This window comes from Euleptes europaea, chromosome 7 (assembly GCF_029931775.1).
Source record: "Euleptes europaea isolate rEulEur1 chromosome 7, rEulEur1.hap1, whole genome shotgun sequence".
In the NCBI taxonomy this organism is placed as follows: Eukaryota; Metazoa; Chordata; class Lepidosauria; order Squamata; family Sphaerodactylidae; genus Euleptes; species Euleptes europaea.
The window spans coordinates 86848688-86871721 of record NC_079318.1 but is presented as its reverse complement, the minus strand read 5'-3'; the positions used below and the strand labels follow the sequence as shown (position 1 = coordinate 86871721).

Below are 23034 nucleotides of genomic sequence, written 5' to 3'. Positions count from 1 at the left end.
GGGGCGGAAGCCGGGAGGCTCCCGGCTCCACAGGGAGGGAACGCTTTATCCGGAAACGTTTTCGCCAAAAAGCTTTGTCAGCCAGCTTCTCAAAGAATGTGATTTTCAACAGACCAAAATTCTGGTTCTCTAGCAGGATTCACAAGGAATTCTCCAGCTATTCAGGTTAGAGCAGTCGTTACAACATAGTGAGCCTGTGTGCTGTTTTTTTTCCTTATACTACCTGGAGGCTGGCAGCCCTACCTGGGATTCTTTGTGAATTTAACCTCTTCCACAATGGGGCTCCTGACCCCAGCCCTATTCAGGCTGGAGGGGCAAGCAATATGTTCAGGAAGGGCTGAGCTCCGCTATTCTGTGGGTATAGGGAACAGATCTTAAGTCACCGGAAACCCAGTTCCTGAGATGCTGGTTGCAGGATTTGAGGCTGAAAAGGATTAACTGCTTTAGGCCTGTCTGAAGGCCCACCCTCTTTGCTGGCAGCCCTGGTGTCTAGCCTTAACTGTCCAGAGGCAGGGTGTGGTTTATTCTTTGAGGAAGGAAATGTCACCTGGTGCCATAATCAAGCACCCGCTGTCCAACCCTGCTTGGCACAGGCTGGTTAAAAATGCCCAACCTTTAGCACTAGGGCCAGCTCAAGGTTTGGAGGCATAATGATCTCCTGTGACCCTCCCCCATGCACATGTGTATCTGTTCTCCTTCCTAGAGAAGGCAGCAGAGCACCGCTGGTGACTCTTCGGTGCTCTTTCAAGCCCCACTGGTAACAGGAAGGGGCTAAGGCTCAGCGGTAGACCATCTGCTTGGCATGCATAAGGTCCCAGGTTCAATCCCTGGCATCTCCAGTTAAAGGGACCAGGCAAGTAGGTGATGTGAAAGACCTCTACCTGAGACCGTGGAGAGCCAGTCGGTCTGAGTAGACAATACCAATTTTGATGGGCTAAGGGTCTGATTCAGTATAAGGCAGCTTATGTGTTCGTGTGGCATATTCATGTGGCTATGCTCGAAGGAGGATGAAAGGGCCAACAGCCATTCTTGGGTACCATTCACAGCCCTTCGGAGGCCTCTGTGATGTCGCGGAGGCCTCTGTGATGTCGCAGGGCCCTCTGAGGCCCTTCAGGTTTCTGGCTGGGAGATGTTCCCTCATTCTCCTTCAAGCCCCCAACACTTCCAGGCAGATATCAGCAGCGGGGCCTCTTGGGACCTGAGCAGTTGCCTAGTCATGCCAATCTCTGATGCTGGCCCTGCTTCCTGCTTCATATTCTCCCATCAAAACTAGCTGGAGGAAACATAACTACTCGGAATCACCTCTGGGGGTGGTTTCTGCTGTAGGAGGGAGAGAAGGTTGCAAGGGCATTAAATTCAGAAGAAGAGAAGAAGAGTTGATTTTTATACCCTGATTTTCTCCACCTTCAAGGTCTCAAATCGTCTTACAACCTTCTTCCCTTCCTCTCCCCACAACAGACACCTTTATGAGGTAGGTGGGGCTGAGAGTTCAGAGAACTGCGACTGGCCCAAGGACACCCAGCAGGCTTCGTATGGAGGAGTGGGGAAACCAACCCGATTTGCCAGATTAGAGTCCGCTGCTCATGTGGAGGAGCGGGGAATCAAACCCGGTTCTCCAGATTAAGAACCCAGTTCTTAACCACTATACCACGCTGTCAAGTCACATGTATTTAAGAAGCTATCCTTGCTTGGGTGTGTGCAAGTATGCATTGTCAAAGCATACAGGTATTTCGTAGAAGTATTACGCAACCCTGTGTAAGGCTTGCATGCTCCCAGATGAGCGCACTGCACTTTTAAGATGACTGTGTGGGACAGGAATCTTTCAACAGAGGCACCTGGGCTACGGAACTCCTTGTGGAGGGAAATTCATCACTTTCTCTGACAGCTCTTAGGCAATCCAGGGTGGGTGGGAGGCAGTTATATTTGCCTGCTGTCGCCATTTCTTTGCTTTGCACACTTATACAACACAGAACTCTCATTGCTTTGTGCAAAGTACACAGAGGTCTCCCCGGATGTGGGGCCAGCAGAGCAGGAAGCAGCAGAGGCCCAAGATGGAGTGGTTGGCTGGTTGGCCTCTGATGTGAACGTACATGCTCTTGCCATGGCGATCCGTGATCTGATTACATCCAGGCTAGAGTACTGTAATGTGCTGTATGTGGGGCTGCCTTTGAAAACAGTCCAGAAACTTCAGTTGGTCTGAAATGCAGCAGCCAAACTACTGTCAGGGGCTGGATACAGTGTTCATATCATATCATTCCAGTGCTGAGAGATCTGCATTGTCTGCCCATTTGTTTCCTAGCACAATTCAAAGTGCTGGTTCTTTTAAGGCCTTAAATGGCTTGGGGCCAGGGTACCTGAAGGACTGCCTCCTCCCATGCTGTCCAGCCCACCGGTTTCGATCTTCCCCAAAAGCCCTGCTCTCTGCCCCCACCTCCAGAGACAGGGCTTTTTAATAGTGGCACCCAGCTGTCTCTGGCCTTAAAAACCCCATGGTCTTGGGGTTGCCATGAGTTGGCTACGGCTTGACAGCACTTCACACACAGGAAAGACACAGGTTGGTTAGACCTCACCTAGAGTATTGTGTTCAGTTTTGGGCACCGCAATTTAAGAAAGATGTACACAAGCTGGAACGTGTCCAGAGGAGGGCAACAAAGATGGTGAGGGGTCTGGAGACCAAGTCCTATGAGGAAAGGTTAACGGCGCTGGGTACATTTAGCCTGGAGAGGAGAAGACTGAGAGGTGATATGATAACCATCTTCAAGTACCTGAAGGGCTGCCATGTAGAGGATGGTGCCAAGTTGTTTTCTGCTGCCCCAGAAGGTCGGACCAGAACCAACAGGATGAAATTAAATTAAAAGAGCTTCTGTCTAGACATTAGGAAGAATTTTCTAAGTTAGAGTGGTTCCTCAATGGAACAGGCTTCCATGGGAGGTGGTGAGCTCTCCTTCCCTGGAGGTTTTTAAACAGAGGCTAGATGGCCATCTGTCAGCAATGCTGATTCTATGACCTTAGGCAGATCATGGGAGGGAGGTCACCTTGGCCATTTTCTGGGCATGAAGTAGGGCAGAGGTGGGGAATGTCAGGTCCAGGGGCCAATTAAGGCCCGGGAAATCATTTGGTCCGGCCCTTCGTGGGTCCTGGCAGATCTCTAGCTCAGAAGGATCTAAGACTGGCGATCCGCACCCTCCTGCGGACAGGAATAGCCACTATTCAAGGCAGATATGAGTTTGTTTTGCCAAGAAAAGGAGCTGCTAGGACCGCCCAAGAAACTATGTTAACCCTTTCCCACCCGGGCCATGGAGAAATGTATTGGTTGGCTAATTTTTAAGTTGTTAATTTTGTATGGCCCGTGAATGATGTTATAAATATCCAAATGGCCCTTGGCGGGAAAAAAGTTCCCCACCCCTGGAGTAGGGGGTCACTAGGTGTGGGGGGGAGGTCATTTGGAATATCCTGCATTGTGCAGGGGGTTGGACTAGATGACCCTGGTGGTCCCTTCCAACTCTATGATTCTATGAAAAGCATGGCGTTTTATATGTTTATTGACCAGTTCACATGCATGTTGCTGTAACACCCACCCGCTACATGCAGCTGGGGACAGATGTGACACAAACATTCACAGCGCAGGGGAATGGGAACCAGCCCCTCCCCATAATTGGGCCCTCGGCTAGTTGAGGGTCGCTCTCCTTCATATGGGGAATGAGGATACAACGACCTGGAGGCAGATCGGCAAAGGAGAGGGTAGGTGTCCTTTCTTTGCTGCTTTAATCAGTTCTCAGTTCTGCCCTCCCTCTGCCCCGGCTATCCTGACTGCGGGTCAAATCCAGCCCCAAGCATCTGACAGAGAGATCCAGAACCGTCATAGAAGACAGCACTGGAGAGTAATACGTCAAACCACAACACTTGGCGGCGGGGATCTGTTTCGAAGCGAAGCAGGGAGAATTCTGGGTAGCAGGGTGGAGGAAGGTGGGGCTCTTCTCCCAGTAGAAAGCAGCATTCCAGGAAGAAACACGTAAAGGAAGGGAAGGCTGAAATGGAGACGTTTCCCCAACGAGGGAGTTAGCAGCACTTTATGAAAGTCTCTTCTTGCTGGAAGCAGAGCTTGTCCCCCATGTCCAGGGTGGAAGGAGGGAGAGGCCGCCCTCAATAAATAAAAAAAGTTCCAGTGCATCGTGCCCATGGATGAATGGGGGCAGGGGGACGAGTTCCAGCATCAGTGGCCCATGCAGTTCAGCAGGGTCTCACCTTTCCTCTACCCTACACCCTACTGGGGTGCTGGTTCCAGCATTACAGCCGAGTGGGGGCCAGGTCAAACCTCGATGCTGGGGTCAGAGCCCAGGCCCTGCTTCTGAAGGAGCTCCTCTTGTTTCATCTTGGGCTTTTCGGTCCGGGTGTGCCAGACGAGCACCTGCAAAGAGCCAATGGGGGGGGGGAGCTTCAGAGATCTGTTCATACTGCCCCGTGTCCCCCCCAAAAAAACCCAGTACCTGGTTGCACATGAAGAGAAGTTGGTTTTTATATGTCGACTTTCTCTACCATTTAAGGAAGAATCAAACCAGCTTACAATCACCTTCCCTTCCCCTCCCCACAACAGACACCCTGTGAGGTGGGAGGGGCTGAGAGAGCTCTAAGAGAGCTGTGACTAGCCCAAGGTCACCCAGCTGGTTTCGTGTGTAGGAGTGGGAAAACAACCCAGTTTACCAGATTAGCTTCCGCCGCTCATGTGGAGGAGTGGGGAATCAAAATTGGTTCTCCAGATCAGAGTCCACTACTCCAAACCACCACTCTTAACCACTACACCACGCTGGCCCCCAGTATATGCTGCTTTATACTGAATTATAAAAGTAATGACTACAGGAGAATTACACAACTTTAAGGGTGACATTGAGGAAATTGAAATTGTTGGAAGACTTTTTATTCCTTGGCTCCATCATCAACCAAAAGGGAGGCTGCAGCCACGAAATCAGAAGGAGATTGAGACTGGGAAGTGCAGCCATGAAGGAGCTAGAGAAGATTCTGAAGTGTAAGGATGTGTCACTGGCCACCAAGATAGGTTAATTCATGCCATCGTATTCCCTTTTACTACGTATGGGTGTGAAAGCTGGACAATGAAGAAAGCTGACAAGAAGAAAGTAGACTCCTTTGAAATGTGGTGTTGGAGGAGAGTGTTACGGATACCGTGGGCTGCCAAAAAAAACAAATCAGTGGGTTATAGATCAAATAAAGCCTGAACTGACCCTAGAAGCTAAAATGACTCAACTGAGGCTATTGTATTTTGGTCACATTATGAGAAGGCAAGAGTCACTAGAAAAGACAGTCATGCTAGGAAAAGTTGAGGGCAGCAGGAAAAGAGGAAAACCCAACAAGAGATGGATTGACTCAATAAAGGAAGCCACAGCCCTCAATTTGCCAGACCTGAGCAAGGCTGTCAGATAGGACATTTTGGAGGACATTGATTCATAGGGCCGCCATGAGTCGGAAGCGACTTGACAGCACTTAACACACACTCACACACACACATACTGAATCAGACCCTTCGTCCATCAAGGTCAGGACTGTCTACTCAGGCCAACAGCTGCTCTCTGGGGGTCTAAGGTCAAGATCCTTCACACTATTTACTACTTCATCCTTTCAACCTTCTGATGCCAAGCAGATGCTCTACTATTGAGCTATGGGCCCCTCCCCAAAATATGCAACACATGAAACTGCCTTATACTGAGTCAGACCCTTGGTCCATGAGGCTCAGCATTGTCTACTCAGGGTAGCAGCTGCTCTCCAGGGTCTCAAGTCAAGGTCTTTCACATCACCTACTACCAGATTTTTTAAACTGGAGATGCCAGGGATTGAACCAGGGACGTTCTGCATGCAGGCTACTCAACAACAGCCCCTACCGGAGCCCTAAATGACCTTTAAGACTCCACATTCAAAAAAAGCAACTGCCTAGAAGTCACAGCTGGAACTATTCAGCTGGTAACTTACTACAATATCACTGGCAAAAGCACATCATATTTACACTGAATCTAACATGAAGATGCATGAAAGGAACGAATGGAGAATGCCCAGGCATTGCCATGTAGAAGAACTCTTCACTTCAGACCTGCCCCAAAGTAAGCCTTAAACGCTTTCCCTGAAGTCACAGCCAGGGCTGCAGGTGAGGGCATGGAACAGTTAGCTGGTTAGATTCTGGGAAGAGAGGCTATAAGTCACATACTGGAACCACCCCCGATCCTTTTGTGTGTGTGTGTGTGGGGGGGAACTTCTGGCTCTGCTGCTTCTTCCCTAGCATTGGGCTTGGATCCTGCAAATCTGTCCCGCTAAGAGCAGTGTTTTCCCATGGCACTGGGTGCTTCTTTCTGATGCAAGAGGCTCTCAGAGAAAGCTCTACAGTGAATGGGACAGATCTGCAAGGTTCAACTCCTTGCTTCTCAACCGGAGTTTCTCAAGGGCTAGCCTGCGCCAGGACTGCCAAAGTAAAGGTCCTGAACTTCCTCCTGTTTGAGGAAGTGAAAAACAACATCTTACTGAACACGAACACATGACACTGTCTCTGGTCATCTCTTAAGCTCCCACCATCCCACACAGTGACAAACCGACCCTGTGAGACTTCTGTCCCTTCGCCTCCCACCCCTGTGCAGCTGCTGTCGCTGCCGTCTCCTTCACCTTGGTGCAGTTGTCTGCTTTGGGCTCCAGCTCCTCGATAGATGCCAGCGACTGGAGCAGGCTGCTCTCCAGGTAGCCACGCTCGGCCAGCAAGTCAAAGCGGGCCTCCCGATTGGCCAGCAGCAGCTGGAGGGCCACGGCAAAGCCAGCCATGTCCATGGGGAAGGGTCGGTTGGGCTTCCAGGCAGTGTAGAATCCCACAACTTTGCCGCCCTCGACGAGGGGGCGCTCGAAGCGGAGGCCGCCCACCAGGCCGACGGGCCACACGGAGACTCGCTTGGTGGAGCGGATCTAGTTGGGAAAGAGACAGGTGAGAGCCTGGGAGGGCACAGTGTGGAAGGTGCTGCACACCTGTTTCCCCATCTGTTTATTCCTGATGAGAACTCTGGGTCTTGCTATTTAAGGGGCCTATAGTTGCTGAAATTCACATACTTGGCAGAACATGGTCTCTAGAAATCCAGACTCCTTTCCCCCAATCTTTTAAGATTAGTTTAAATAAAGAAAGTTTCTAGCTCTCATGGTCTCAGAGAAAAATAGGACCAAGTATGCAGAACAGAAGCTAAATCAAGCTGTATTGTAGGATAGGTGCAGCCTCCGCAATATAGCTCATAGTTGCTACTACACAAGACAGCGATTGTATTAACATTGAGCATTCACATGCCTATCAAGAGTTCAAAGCTCTTGGTATACATCATTTTAATAATCCCTTTAGTGCAACAGTTCATCTGTTTTAACAACTTAGCTGGCTTTCAGTTTGCTACTGTGTACAGTTCACAGTGCTGGTCGACCTACCAACTCTAGGATGATCCTGCATTAAGCAGGGGGTTGGACTAGATGGCACCTTCTGATTCTATTCTATGATTCTAACTGCAAATAACGTGGGCCACAGGAACACATGAAGCTGCCTTATTCTCTATCAAAGCATCAGTCCATCAAGCTTAGCACAGTCTACTTGAACAGGCAGCTGCTTTCCAAGATCTCAGGCAGAGATCTTGCATATCACCCACTACCTGCTCATTCTCACTGGAGATGTCGGGGATTGAACCGGGGACCTTCTGCATAAAGCAGAGCTCTGCCGCTGAGCCACGGCCCCTCCCATGTGAACCTGTCTATCTGTTAAGGTTTTCAGCTCAGACTCTGCTGCGGGCGCCCTGCGATAGCCTTTGCTCCCACCCCGCCCCCAACAGCACTCCCCCTCTCCCCATACTGACTTCATCGAAGAGGCGAAGGCTGTAAGTGTTGTCGTCGTCGGCAAAGTACACCACCCCTTCATCGCTGAGCTCGCGGTTCTCCCGCAGCCACTGCAGGGCCAGGTTGCGCTGCTCCACCCCCCGAGGTTTCAGCCAGTTGGGGTCGCTCTCCTTGCGCTTGTGCTCCTTGGGCGTCTCCGCGTGGAGGTGCGTGAAGCGCAGGTTGCCCTGGGACAGCAGTTCTGAGACCAGCTGGGTCTTCACCGGCGAGTCCTCCACCACAATCCAGTGAAGGTTCTTCACGTGCATCAAGGTCTGGGAGAGGCGCACCAGCTCTGCTTTCTGCACCAGCCTACAGATGGGAGGGGAGAGGAAAGGAACCGGCCAACTGAAAGGCAGCGACTTAGAGAGCATATGAAGCTGTCCTATGCTGGGGTCAGACAAGAGGTGCGATTCTGTCAGCTCTGACTTTCTCTCTGAAGTCTTGGGCAGGGATCATTCATCCCCAGCTCTCCAAACTGTGATCCATTTAACAGCAGACTGAACTTTATTATATTAGGTGCTGTGGAACACAGACAGGATGCTGCTGCAGCCGTCTTGTTTGTGGGCTTCCTAGAGGCACCTAGTTGGCCACTGTGTGAACAGACTGCTGGACTTGATGGGCCTTGGTCTGATCCAGCATGGCTTTTCTTATGTAACCTGGGACCTTTAGCATGCACAGCAGGTGCTTTCCCACTGTGTTAACCCCCCCCCCCACAAATTTCAGAATTCATACAAAGCTGTCTTGCACACACAAAAAGAAGAGTTGGTTTTTATATGCCGACTTTCTCTACCACTTAAGGAAGAATCAAACCGGCTTACAATCACCTTCCCTTCCACTCCCCACAACAGACACCCTGTGAGGTAAGTGGAGCTGAGAGAGCTCTAAGAGAGCTGTGACTAGCCCAAGGTCACCCAGCTGGCTTCATGTGTAGGAGTGGGGAAACCAACCCAGTTCACCAGATTAGCATCCGCCGCTCATATGGAGGAGTGGGGAATCAAACCCGGCTCTCCAGATTAGAGTCCACCGCTCCAAGCCACTGCCCTTAACCACTACATCACGCTGGCTCTCAAATCATCTAGCTTGGTATTATCTGCTTTGATTGGCAGGAGCTCTTCAGGTTCTTGGGAAGGAAAAGGACATTTCCAACGCATGCCCGAGATCCTTTTAACTGGAGACTCTGGCTGTTGACCTTGGAACCTTCTGCATGCAAAGCAGATGTGCTGGTACCGAGCCACACCCTGTCGCGTAGGTGGTGGTAATGCCACCTTCTAGAGCGGCAGCTCCATGACAGGGATCCGGCTGCTTACCTAGCATAGGTGGGTGTGATGACATAGATGGTGGGCAGTGCTGGCGATGCTGGCTCTGGTATTTTTTCTCGTCCCTGCAGCCTCTTTAGCTCATTCTGCAACTGGGAGACCTTCTTCTCTTTGGCGTGGATGAGGTCACTGGCTGACTTCAGGTGTTGGGTGCAGTCACAGGGTTGCCCTGAGGTCAGAAGAAGGAGCCTCAGAAAATGGCTGTTTGTTTATATATAGCGCCATATCGAGCAATCTAAAAATACAGAGATATGCCCATGCCCAGAGAGGAGCCTGCGTTCTAAATTTTGGACCCAAAGAGGGGGATGGAATGAACATGAGCAAATGCAATTCAAAATAAAGCTTCAATTTGGTTAGGAATGAGGGCCACGGTTACAATTCTGCAAAGGATTTAAAAAAAAAAAAGGATTACAAAATCCACAGACAATATGTACCTCAATTGCCAAGTAGCAACTGACATGGCAATCCCAGCAAGAGACTTTCAGGGCAAATGAGAAGCAGAGGTGGTTTGCTATCGCGTGTCTCTGCAGATGCTTCTTTGGTGGGATCCCAAACTAGTACCAACCCTGATTAGCTTCTGAGATCAGGCTATACCATACCACTCCACATCCCCCATGGAAAATGTGGAAAGTGCTGTCAAGTCACAGTTGACCTATGGCATCCAGGTAGCTTTTTCAAGGCAAGAGTTGTTCAGAGGTGGTTTGCCATTGCCTGCCTCTGCGTCATGACCCTGGTATTCCTTGGAGGTCTTCCATCCAAGCAGTTACAAGATTGGGCTAGCCTGGCCAGCCAGGTCAGGGCTTCATGAAGAATAGATTGGTTAAAATGGCTAAATGGCACCTCCATGGTCAGAGGCAGTTTACCCCCAAGTACTAGATGCAGCAGGACCACCAACAGGGACATCTACCACTGTCACAGTGTGAGCTCCTCAGCACCTGGTTGTCCTCTGCTGGAAATAGAATACTGAGCTGGATAAATCAATGCCTGACCCAGCAGGGAACATTCATGTTCTTAGCATTCTAGCCACGGCGCTACCCAGTTCCCTCCCTCTGTTTGCCACTCACCCAGCTGGAGCAGTGCATACATCAGGCCAATGACAGACACCAGGAAGTAGACGACAAAAACGTTCTTCAGTTTCACCTTCATGGCAGAACCTGCAGGGATGGGAAGGGGGGGACATGCAACTGGTCACAGCTGGGCTTCCATAGAAGATAGTTGCAACATGAAGCTTCTATAACAGCAATATCCTGACGGGAGAAAGCTGCTCTCTTGTCCTCTTGTTGTCCAAGGCACCAGGGGCCACAGTTAGCTACCTTCAGTCCAAGGGATCAATTTCACCCAAAGGCAAGCTGCAGGGCTTTGTACTAGTATAACCTGAAGCTGAGCATACCCAAAATGTACCATTCTTTCTCCTACATTGTACTTGGCAACTATCAGTGTGCTAGCTGGGGGTGGGGCATAGTCTGGTGTGTTGGTGTGCTGGAGGGATACACATCCAAAGATTCCTAAGCACTTAATGTGCTCTGCTCTTCACAGCACCACTAGGTCCTTCTGTTCCCCGTCAACCACACGGAATCTCTGTGCAGCTTCTGATGCCAAAGCATAATATCCCTCTCCCTGTCTAGTATCACTGCATTGCAGGGAAGATCTGCATACCCCTCAAAGGATGCTCTATCACTGAGCCGTGGCTCAGTGATAGAGCATCTGCTTGGCATGCATGTCCCAGGTTCAATCCCCGGCATCTCCAGTTAAAGGGATTAGGCAAGTAGGTGATGTGAAAGACCTCTGCCTGAGACCCTGGAGAGCCTTTGCCGGTCTGAGTAGACAATACTGACTTTAATGGACCAAGGGTCTGATTCAGTATAAGGCAGCTTCATGTGTTCATGTGTACCCAGATCTGTCTTATATTCCTCCATCAAATGGCAGGATAGCATCTATGGCCCTGCTAGGGATGCCAGCCTCCAGGTGGGACCTGGGGATCTCCCAGAATTACAGCTCCTTTCCAGACTACGCAGATCAGTTCCCTGGAGAAAACGGATGCTTTGGAGGGTGGAGTTTATGTTATTGTATCCCACTGAGGTCCCTCCCCTTCTCAGGTTCCATCCCCAAATTTCCAGGAGTTTCCCAACCTGGATCTGGCAAACCTACCTCCGCATCTCCCGCTGGTGGCCAGAGAAGGCCCGGCAACCCTAGGCCATGCCAATGAATTTCCTTTGACAATGCAGAGCAAAAGCTCCCCCAAAGCTGCACACTTATGTTATCACATACAGAAAGAACAGGAAAAAATTTGGTAAAAATTAAGGCTGTAATCCTATGTAAAACTCTGTTAAATACAGTGAGATTTCATTCCAAGTAACCATAAATAAAATCAGCTTGCGTAAAGGGGTCCCATATTGTAAAATGGGATTGAAGCTGGATTCCAAATGAGCAAAGGATAAAGGCTGCTATTGCCAACTGTATTGCCCCATCTCTATTCATGGAGACTGAAAGGTTCGTATTTCAGCACTTATCTACTGGGACAAGGACGCATTTACACCGCATGACCCTGTTATCCCTCCCACCACCCCCTTCCCCCAGTACCACAACACATACCCTGCCCTGCATTCTCACCCATCCCTGGATCTGTCTGATCCAGGACCCACAATGTTTTATTCATAGTCTGAAACGTGCAGATATTGTTTCTGTGCATACACAGAAAGTTCTCCCAACTGTTTAGAATTAGGATGGGGAGGAGCCGTGGCTCAGCGTAGAGCCTCTGCTTGGCATGCAGAAGGTCCCAGGTTCAATCCCCAGCATCTCCAGTTAAAAGGACCAGGCAAGTAAAATGATGTGAATAGACCTCTGCCTGAGACCCTGGAGAGCCGCCGCCTGTCTGAGTTGACAATACTGACTTGGATGGACCTTGAGGTCTGATTCGGTATAAGGCAGCTTCATGTGTTCATGAGATGGCCAGGCTTGCCGGTTTAGGAAGCACGGACCGCGGCCAGGCACCACTTGTTCTTTTAAAAGATTTAGGCTGCAGCCTTGCGCACGCTTCCCTGGCAGTTCCGTGGAATACATTGATATGGTAAAACCAGAGGTTCGTAGAGGAGGAGGAGACCCAAGACCGTTGTTTGAAAGAAAACAGTTATTTATTCGGAGCAGCTGCTACCCAGAGCACTCCACCGAGTAAAAATCTCTGAGCCCCGATCCTACTGAGGAAGGGATATTTATCCAAATTCAAGATATGACAACCCATCAACATTCAGGGTAAAGCGGACAGCACTACAGACGTGGAGGCGGCAGTATAGTAACAGTTTCACCCAGTTCTTGTTATGGTTTACTGCAACCCTCCGTGACTCTTGCCCCAATTCCTTAGCACACAGAGATACCCTGCCCGGCAACAAGCTATTCCCTGCCTGTCCTAATACATTTCAATACATTTTACAGAAAGGAAAAGGGATTATTGCAAATTGCTAAATCAGTGGATCTTCCATAGTCAAGGGAAGTCTACCCTGCTGTCTCAACATCACGGCTTACTTCTGAGTAAGCATGCACGAGGGTCGCGCCGCGAAGCCGCGCGACGCCTCTCCTTCCTTCCTCCTCTCTAGCAACGCAAGACGCCACACAGACCCCTTCAACCCCCGTCCCCTTCCACGCAAGCGCAGTAGCGAGCCCTCCACCTGCCACCGGGTCGCCCCCTGCTGCGCTAGGAGGGACGGCGGCGGCGGCGGGGAGACGGTGTGACACCGTCGCCATGGCGACGGGGCAAAGGCCGAGGCTCACCGCGCTTCTGCTCCTGGCGACCGGGGGTGGGGTGGGGTGGGGTGGGGTGGGGTGGCCGGGGAAATCCTCAGCTTCTTCTCAGCGCCCCTCCATCGCGGCCGGCGTCCCCGCACTCTCTGCCCCCCCACCCTCGTCTTGCCATCGCACCACTTCCGGTCCCACCGCTTTTATAGCCCGCCAGTGGCCCGTCGCCGCTTTGAGTCCCCCCTTGCAGCTGTTTCCGCTTCGACCCTGTTTTTTCGGTTCCTCGCTTTGTTTTGTTTTTGACATATTCCTAGCCCGCCTTTGACTTTTACTAGCCCTGCAATGAGGCTAGGCAGTAAGCAAACAAACAGTTATTAGTAGAAAAGGGCAAGAGTCCGGTAGCACCTTAAAGACTAACAAAAATATTTTCTGGCAGGGTAGGAGCTTTCCTGAGCCACTGCTCACTTCTTCAGATACAGCTAGAATGTGAATCCATCTGTCCTTAAGTAGAGGAGAGTGAATTCAGACAAGCATCAGTAAGCATATGTTAACAGTATGTAAATGTGAACAGCAGGCATGATGGGATTAGGTGTGGTATTAAAGACAGATGGATTCACATTCTAGCTGTATCTGAAGAAGTGAGCTGTGGCTCACGAAAGCTCATACCCTACCAGAAAATATTTTAGTCTTTAAGGTGCTACTGGACTCTTGCCCTTTTCTACTACTGCAAACAATTATTAAAAGGCCATATACACGCCAACGTAGGGTTGGCAACCTCCAGGTACTAACTGGAGATCTCCTGCTATTACAACTGATCTCCAGCCGATATAAATCAGTTCACCTGGAGAAAGTGGCCTCTTTGGCAATTGGATTCTATGGCATTGAAGTCCCTCCCCTCCCCAAACCCCGCTCTCCTCAGGCTCCGCCCCCAAAACCTCCAGGTATTTCCCAACCCGGAGCTGTCGTCCCTAGGTATTGCTTACATGTTGCATTAGCTTTTCCCCACCCAGAGCAATATTCAGATACTAAGCATAGCTGAAAGCATTTTTGCTCCAGCGATTATAGAAAGGTAACACATTCAATTTGTTTTTTTGGTCAGCTTATTACAGTATTACTGCAAGGTAGGCCAGCATTATGGTCATATTGCAAATGCAGGATTGTGTTGGAGAAGGTTGTCTGAAAGCACCCACTGCATTTATGGCAGAAATGAGATTGGGGTTAGCAACTTCACACACTGCTGCTCATCCACTTTGCCACAATACCACCTTTCAGTGGGAACAGAGGCAAGTATTACTTTGATGCTGCTGTAATGATTAGTGAGACCCTGATGTGAGAATATGGGGATCTGACATTTAAAATTTATTTCCACACCCTCAAAACAAGCTCTGCAATTGCAAGGCAGCGCATTTTCAACTGAATGCCTCCAGGCCAATGCAGAATACCTTTCTGACAATCGCAGCTTTAACCAACCAACGCCCCCCCCCCCAAAAAAAAAAACCTGGAACAGCAACAACATGTCTGAGGAGGGGGAGCACAGAGGCTTTCCCTTCTAACAGACAGCAGCAAGAATAAAGAATCCCCTTCCCAAACTGCAATACATGCAAATAGGTGGAATGTGGACCCACACATATTCAAAGCCTATAGTGTTTCAAATACTGGCCCCTCTCCTCCTAAAGGAGAAAATCAACAAGATGATCCAAGAGAGACAGGATGGGCATTTGAGACATCCGTTGTATATTTGGGGTACAGGAACGGCCCTTGGAACATTATCTGTGGCAATTATGCCTACATTCAAGCAGAAATATAGGACTTTTCTGAGACCACTGGCAGCCAAACTCTCAAACCAAGTTCTGCAATTTCATGACAGCTCCTTCCTCGCAACAGCCGTTTCTGCTCATTTAGATCACGCCATCCCTACCAACCAGCCCACATGTAATGCAGACAGCAACATACCGCCCTTCCCAGCAGCGGCTACTTGTGGCCTCCTATACAGGACTTGAATGAAGAGGAGACGAAAAAAATCCTTCAGGGTTTTTTTGTTTTGTTTTAATTGTCCATCTTTTTATCAAAACACCCAGTCAGTAAAAGCACTACTTGCAGATGAAATCACAATCAAGAGGGGCAGGGGAAAAAAAAGTTGTGTGGGTGTGTACATTACAGACGACAGTTTTGAGAATTTTAAAAGCCTTGCTCTGGGTCTTTGCCTGCAAACATACAACAAGGGAGAACTGGCCAGAACCAGGAATGTTAAATTCACGTACACACAAAGAAGTCGGCCAAAGAAATTCATACGGCCTGATCTGAGGGTGGCAGAGCTGACAGCCAGAAGCAAGGGGTTTAAGAGAAGCTGCAGCAACAGAGGAAAGATCTCTGCCAGTTCCCTCTCAAGGATGGCCCCTCTTCTCTCTTTCCAGCAGGGGAGGGGCCCATTTTCTTAGCAGCTTGTGTACACCCACTTTTTCTCCCCCTTCTTTCTTAAATTTTGGTGCAGGAATTTTTTTAATGATTTCCCTTCCTCCCACTTCTCCCCCACTCCAGGGTACAGTTTTGCAGCCAACCTGCAACATCCGTTCCTTTCACATGATCCATCTTCCATCCCTCTCCCAATATAAATAGAAGTGACAGTGATTCACTGACACCTAGAAACATCTCCCCCTCCCCCCCAAATAAAGAATATTCCTCCTCCCCTACACCATAAAGGATTTGAGAAGAAGTGGTGTGAGTGAGTGTGTGAGAGAGAAATTAAGAACCTCTGGGGATTTAGGGACTAGGGAGGATAAGAAGGGTCATGATCAAGCTGTATCTGTTACGGTGTGGCTGGCATAGGAGGCATAAGGGAAATAATCAAAGAGGGACTTCCCTATACATTTACCTGTTGGCAAGGAAAGGAGTTTAAAGGCAGCCCTTGCCTAGGTAAATCATCTTTTTCTTTTTTTTAATCGGTCCATACACTAGCCTGGAACTCTAGCCAGAATTGGGGATGGGGTGGTAAAAGAAAAAAGGAGATAAGGGTGTGGGGGGGAAGCAGTTTGAATAAACTATTCCCCACCCTCCACCCCGGAAAGGCTGTGCCACTCAAAAGGTTGGTCCCAGTACTGCATTGTCCAGGAAAGGGGAAGAGAAAGGGGCTCCTTCCTTCACCCCCACCCCCACCCAAACAGAGGCAGGGGGAAACCAAGACCAACCTAACTTCGACCCGGATATTCCTCACTCTACAGCAAATATTGCTAAAAATTAACCTATGGGAGCCACCCAAAAATCCGAGTCTGAGCTAGGGTTGAAGGGGCAAGGAGGAGGGAGCAACTGGATCGCCCCCTCCTCAAAAATTCCTGCCTTCTATGAGACACTGGACCCAAGACACTGCAGGAGGGGAGCTACCAGCCAAGTTCAGGGCACCCTTCCACAGTGAAAGGGGCTGGCCTAGAGTGCCCCAACACTGCCAGTGTCTACCCCACCCCATCCAACCCCCCTCCCCGCCTCGTAGCATTATCGCAAAGAAATGGTCCAGTCTGCCCCAATGTTGACTGTAGGCTTGCGGAGGGTTAAGACGGACGTTTCGGCCTCATGCGTGAAGTCCAGGCGGGTCTCAGCTATACCTGGGGAGAGGGGAAGAGAAGAACATTACAAGCCAACAGAATGTTTCCCCAGAAAAAGATCTGAAGTCACGCACCATGCTGTTCTAAGCTCTCTTGTGGCATCTTAAAAAGATTTATTGTGGCATAGCTTTGACAGATGAGTGTACTTCATCAGATGCTGGAAGTGTGTCCTCAGTTGACAGGCAGATACACAAGGAGAGAGGAAAAAAGGTAAGCAGCATTTGGGGGGGGGAAGGAGACAAACGCATGTGGCCCTGAAGTATCATGTGCTACTCACAATTCCACATTTTACACTTATGCTTCTCTATAGTCACTGTATACACAGGCACACACGTGGTCATCTGCCAACTCACACTGAGGTTTCATGCCGCTGAGTAAGTGTGCTCCAGCTCATAAAATGTTCTGCCACAATAAGTCATGAAGGTACCTTAAAACTCCTTATCGTGTTTGGGCTGAAATGGAAGAACATGGCAGCTCCTCTGGAATTTGTCTGAATGGAAGCCTGCCAGCAAACCTGAGAGCCAGTGTGGTGTAGTGCTTACAGGATCTGGACGACCCAGGTTCGAACCTCCACTCTGCCACGGAAGCTTCCTGGGTTGTCTTAGGCCCCATCTCTCACTCAGCCTAACCTAACTCACAAAGTTGTTGTTAGGCTAAAATTGAGGAGGGGAGAATAATGCAAAGCTGCTTTGGGCCCCCACTGGGGAGAAAGGTGGGGTATAAATGAAGTAAATAAACCCTTCCAAAGGTGCTCTGAGCTCTTTTGGAGGAGGGGCAGTGGAGTATAGATCTGGATTATTATCTTTTTTTTTTTGCTCTATATTCTTATTCACATTTCATCTTTAAGATGTGCGTCTCTTGACCTGGCTCTCTTGAGTCTGATCTGAAGCCAGCCGTTTCTAGCCTGTCTGTAAAAAAACAAACAAACAAAAAAAACCCTGCCATGATGCCAGATTTGGCGTTTCTAACATACACAGTCTATTGTCTTTTAGAAAATTTACTTAAATCGGAGGCAGTGTCTGGTAGACGGTCTTTCATCTGTCCAAGAGAGCTGATCTGTGCAAAAACCATCAACCCTCTCTGGAAGCAGCGCAATGGCTGGATAAGAACACAGGACGCTTCCTGGAAAACCACTCAAGTGGCTACTGACACGAAAGCCGCTTTCTTCAGCTTTAGAACTGTGGTTTATAGAATTATGAGGTCTATAAAATTATGCATGGTATGGAGAGAGTGGACAGGGAGAAGCTTTTCTCCCTCTCTCATAATACTAAAAGGCGGGGTCGTCTGCTGAAGCTGGAGAGTGAGAAATTCAAAACAGATAAAAGGAAGTATTTCTTCACACGATGCATAGTTAAATTGTGGAACTCCCTGCCCCAGGATGTGGTGATGGCTGCCAGCTTGGAGGGCTTTAAGTGAGGAGTGGACATGTTCATGGAGGAGAGGGCTATTCATGGCTACTAGTAAAAATGGATACTAGTCATGATGCATACCTCTTCTCTCCAGGATCAGAGGAGCATCCCTGTGAGCAGACACCTACCTCACAGGGTGTCTGTTGTGGGGAGGGGAAGGGAAGGTGATTGTAAGCCGGTTTGAGTCTCCCTTAAGTGGTAGAGAAAGTTGGCATATAAAAACCAGCTCTTCTTCTTCTATTATATCAGGTGCTGTGGAACACAGGCAGGATGCTGCAGCAGTCATCTTGTTTGTGGGCTTCCTAGAGGCACCTGGCTGGCCATTGTGTGAACAGACTGCTGGATTTGATGGACCTTGGTCTGATCCACCACGGCCTTTCTTATGATCAAGTCAGCTGGTACTCTTTCAGTGCTGAGTCCCGGCTTTGAGGTTTTTTTATAGCGCTGTGCACGGAATGCAGGTGGCACATGAACAGCGGTGGAAGGAAACGTGGCTGCTTTAAGCCCAGGGCAAACCACTCACCGGCTTGTTTGAGGAACACAGCCGCTGGCTTCCCAGCTCCCAGGATCACTACCCTTTCGATCCAGGCCGGAGTTTCATAGTTGCCCTTAGGGTCTGTGGAGCTGGAAGGAGGGCGAAAACAGAGAAGGGATAACAATTAGCAACAACATGGTCATTACATGGCATAGAAGTGACAGGCTGCTAAAGGTATGAACCCACAAGCTGCTTATACAGAGTCAGACCCTTGGTTCTTCTAGCTCAGTAAGGTCTCCTGTGGCAGGCAGTGGCTCTCAGGAAGGGAAAAGACTGTTCTCGACACACACGGCCAGAAAGCGTCCAGCTGGACACGCTGGGAACTGAAGCGGGACTCTCCGTACACCAACCACGAAGCGTACAGCTTGATATTCAGCCATGCAAGTCTGAGGTAGCACAGCCCAGGGTTATTATTATCATTATTTTTCAAATTTATAGCCCGCCCTCGTCCCCAGCAAGCCAGGCTCAGGGCGGGTAACAACAATTAAAAACATTAAATATAAAATACATAAAATCATCAACATTGTTAAAACCATATTCTTAATAAATCACTTATAACAGAGATGGCCATAAATATACCTAGGTGCCACAGTGCAATTAAATATCAGCAGTTGACCTCAGTACCACCTCAGTGTGAACTAGCCATGCCCGACAGGTCAATTTGATTGGAGGGGTGGGAGAAAGGTACCTGGCCGTTAAGGTGTTGCCAGAGAAACTGAAGCGGCGATGCAGGTACTGCCCCTTCGTCTCAAAATTATACGTGTGCCCGTCGTCGACGAAGAGCTCCCCTTTCGCGGTGCCCTGGGGTGGGAAATTTTGAAGAAAAAATAATGGGAAATGCTGCCATCTGAACCGTACGGTGCAGCTCTCCAACTTCAGCCGCTGCCATGCGTACCTGGGGGCCCAGGGCCACGTAGAGGGTGTAAGGGTCGTTCTGCATGCAATCCGAAGAGCGCCGAACTCGCTCCTTCCGGGCCACAATGCTGCCGCCACGTTGGTACACGGGGATCTGCAAAGGGAGACTGGAGTCAGTACTTGTGGGGAGCAATTATTTACATCCTTAGGTAAAGGTCCCCTGTGTAAGCACAGGGTCATTCCTGACCCATGGGGTGACGTCACATCCCGACGTTTACTAGGCAGACTTTGTTTACGGGGTGGTTTGCCAGTGCCTTCCCCAGTCATCTTCCCTTTACCCCCAGCAAGCTGGGTACTCGTTTGACCGACCTCGGAAGGATGGAAGGCTGAGTCACCTTTGGGCCGGCTACCTGAAACCGACTTCCGTCGGGATCGAACTCAGAACTTGGAGCAGAACTTGGACTGCAGTACTGCAGCTTACCACTCTGCACCATGGGGCTCTATATTTATGCCCTGGGGGGATATGAATAACAGTTCCAGCTATCAGAGAGCAGGGCAACCCTGCCATCTCCTCCACCCACATGAAGCTGCCTTTTACTGAATCAGACCCCTGGTCCATCAAGGTAGGTATTGTCTACTCAGACTGGCAGCAGCTCTCCAAGGTCTCAGGCAGGGGTCCTCTATATCCCCTCCTATTTGATCCTTTTTATTGGATGTGCCAGGGATTGAACCTGGGACCTTCTGCACGCAAAGCAGATGTTCTACCGCTGACCCATGGCCTCTCCCCAATGAAACACAGCCCCCTTTCTGACTTACACTGCTCATGGTGACGGTTAAATAGAGGGTTTGAGGAGCATGGAGCTTCTGGTGAGTGCGGACATCGTACCAGACCTGGAAGGATAAAGGAATACGTCAGCAAGAAGTTTTCCATTATAAAAAACAATTGGAGGGGGAGAGGAACAGGACTTTACAGAGCAGGGTTTTTTGTCATAGACACACAATCTCACAGAAGGCACAAAATCGGGACTGCCACACTGTTCTCTCATTTACAAGAATTCAAATTCCTAGCTCTCATGACAAACGTATGAAAGTCCTTCAGCGCTCGTCTACGATGGGCTCCCCAATTTCTGTCTTGCCTTACATAACACCAGTCATTTCCTCATCTGCCACTATTCCTTTAGTTTATTCTCTCCCTCTATGTCCCACCCCACTCCTTTTCATTTGAATATCTCTTTTTGTTGTTTCTGCTTTCCCCTATAATTAGTTTTGCCTTTCCCAACCCTCTGTGAAACTAACCGCCCTTTCCCTTTTTTTCTCTTTTACAATAAACCTTTTTATAAAGACATTTTTTTTTTGCTTCATTTAGTAAAATCTAATTCTCCGGGGTATTTCTCTTAACCTCTTCCTCATGTGCTAGACTGCATGGGTGCTGCCAGATTGGTTGTAAGTTATTTTGTTATTGCTCTAGTTCTGCGCTGAAAGACTACCTCCTCAGAGGGTCAGTCTAGATGTTCTCATAAAGTCCTGAGCGGTGGCAGCTGGTTACTAGGGTTCTTTCCAGGGAACCCTTGGTCTAAGGGAGTTTCCCAGCAAGGAAGGGCACCATTTCCCCCTTCCTACCATTAACAGTCCCCACCCTACACTGATAGATGGACAACACACTCGGGTTCTCTTTAACCAGGAAGGTCTTCCTATTAATCCTTGAACAACACACCTATTCTGCATCAATGTTCATCATCTATAAATAAGAACATAAGAAAGGCCCTGCTGGATCAGACCAAGGCCCATCAAGTCCAGCAGTCTGTTCACACAGTGGCCAACCAGGTGCCTCTAAGGAAGCCACTAACAAGACGAGTGCAGCAGCACCATCCTGCCTGTGTTCCACTGCACCCAAAATAATAGGCATGCTCCTGATACTAGAGAGAATAGGTATGCAGCATGACTAATATCCATTCTAACTAACAGCCATGAATACCCCTCTCCTCCATGAATATGTCCACTCCCCTCTTAAAGCCCTCCAAGCTGGCAGCCATCACCACATCCTGGTTAATGTACATTAACGAACACAGCATGCATTCTTATTGATTCGCACCCTTCAGCCTAAGCATAGAATTTGTTTCCTTCATACAGAACCATAAACTCCACACTCCCAGTGCTTTCTTTTCTTTCCCCCTGTTCTTAGACCAAGGTCTTGAACAATAAAACCATAAAATTTAAATAAGACCCATCTCTAAAAACACCTCCCTTTGTCACTTCTCTGCAGCCTCCAAAAACAAGCAGCAAAATAAGTACGCGGAGGGTTAGAGTCCTCTAAGAGGAACTGAACCTTTTGCTCCAAAGTTGCTAGAGAAGATGTGGACCATTTGTTAAAACATGGTATAATCCATTTCAGCCTGAGTTGGTATACGTAAGGACAGTGCAAAAGGATATGTACCAGTGCTGCTGTCTGACCATGTGTGTGTATGTGTCTCCGTGACTCGATTCAGACATCAGGAACACAACCTTATGCCACGGTTTTCTTGCACACCTGGAAGCACAAACCACGGTCCAGGTTCTAAGTCACAGTCAGCACCAGTGATGTTTGGGAGCATCCTGTCTGTATCAAGCCTTTGCTTCTGTTTGTGCCTCATCCTCCCTGCCCCGCTCACCTCTCCTTTGCCAGGCAAGTAGACCTGCACGCCCCGGGCCCCTTGGGCCGTTACTGGGTGAACCAACAACGAGTCACCTACGAGGGAGAAAGCAGCGTATGAGCAGTGGGTCTTGAACTTGGCTTGATGTCAGGGGACAGTGAAGAAACGCTTTAAAAAAATTTTTTTACCCCTCAGTTAATGGACTGAAAAGTTAACATTGATGATTTTTGCAGTGCTGGAGCCAATGAGCAATTAAATAATGTTTTTTAACCATGTAATCATGCAAGCACACACCATCCAAAAATACATTACACTGGTTTTGGCAAGAAGAAGAGTTGGTTTATATATGCCGACTTTCTCTACCTTTTAAGGAGAATCAAACCATCTTACAATCTCCTTCCACTCCCCACAACAGACACCTTGTGAGGTAGGTGGGGCTGAGAGAGCTCGAAGAGAACTGTGACTAGCCCAAGGTCACCCAGCTGGCTTCATGCATAGGAGTGGGGAATCAAACCCGGTTCTCCAGATTAGAGTCCACCGCTCTTCACCACTACACCTCGCTGGCTCTCAAGGCACACGGGCGTCCATTTATCATTCCAGAAGAAATCGACAGCATTTTGGAACAATATAATGGATCACTCATGCTAGGAAAAGTTGAGGGCAGAGATGGATTGACTCAATAAAGGAAGCCACAGCCTTCAATTTGCAAGATCTGAGCAAGGCTGTCAAAGATAGGACATTTTGGAGGACTTTCATTCATAGGGTCGCCATGAGTCAGAAGCATCTTGACGGCACTTTACACACACAATGGATCACTGCAGGCAGCTGGGCTAGTCCATTTTGAAAAAAATAATTTAAAGCAACAGAAGGGACATAGGTTTTTTTTTTTTAGAACCAAGAAAAAAACACCACCAAGCAGTGAGAAAGGTTTTGAGAGCCACAGAACTCTTCATCAAGAGCTAATGGCGCAGAAAAGAAGTTGCGGGGCATGGCTCAGAGTCTGTAACAATCCTTAAGATCTCTGATTAGTTCCTGGAAACTGACACAAATTAATGCTGGTGTTTAAGTTTT

The 23034-nt window shown here is 49.0% G+C and overlaps 2 protein-coding genes across 2 annotated transcripts in view; both read right to left on the bottom strand.

Moving 5' to 3' along the window:
• Nucleotides 1-4277: 4277 nt before the first annotated feature.
• On the bottom strand, nt 4278-12990 carry B3GAT3 (beta-1,3-glucuronyltransferase 3). The gene is made up of 6 exons (XM_056852413.1): nt 12975-12990; nt 10274-10363; nt 9201-9378; nt 7872-8202; nt 6661-6951; nt 4278-4408 (listed from the first exon to the last, which is right to left on the bottom strand). Exons 2-6 carry the CDS (start codon nt 10353-10355, stop codon nt 4310-4312), a joined length of 981 nt encoding a protein of 326 aa, XP_056708391.1. The 5' UTR covers nt 10356-10363; nt 12975-12990; the 3' UTR covers nt 4278-4309.
• A 3419-nt stretch (nt 12991-16409) lies between these two features.
• The window catches only part of GANAB (glucosidase II alpha subunit), a 33405-nt gene continuing 26780 nt past the window's right edge, over nt 16410-23034 (bottom strand). Inside the window, exons 18-23 of the mRNA XM_056852414.1 lie at nt 21982-22058; nt 20150-20224; nt 19374-19487; nt 19167-19279; nt 18467-18567; nt 16410-16534 (exon numbers count right to left, since the gene is read on the bottom strand). Of these exons, the coding sequence (XP_056708392.1) occupies nt 16425-16534; nt 18467-18567; nt 19167-19279; nt 19374-19487; nt 20150-20224; nt 21982-22058 (590 nt within the window). The 3' untranslated portion in view covers nt 16410-16424. The remainder of the gene's footprint in view (nt 16535-18466; nt 18568-19166; nt 19280-19373; nt 19488-20149; nt 20225-21981; nt 22059-23034) is intronic.

What these genes read in the sequence shown, in the direction of transcription:
- B3GAT3 (XM_056852413.1), bottom strand. Translation starts at nt 10,355, where the DNA reads ATGAAGGTGAAACTGAAGAACGTTTTTGTCGTCTACTTCCTGGTGTCT. An exon ending in GTATGCACTGCTCCAGCTGG is followed by an intron (nt 9,379 to 10,273) that starts GTGAGTGGCAAA and finishes TTCTGACCTCAG; the next exon opens with GGCAACCCTGTGACTGCACC. An exon ending in AAGCAGACAACTGCACCAAG is followed by an intron (nt 4,409 to 6,660) that starts GTGAAGGAGACG and finishes GGCTCTTTGCAG; the next exon opens with GTGCTCGTCTGGCACACCCG.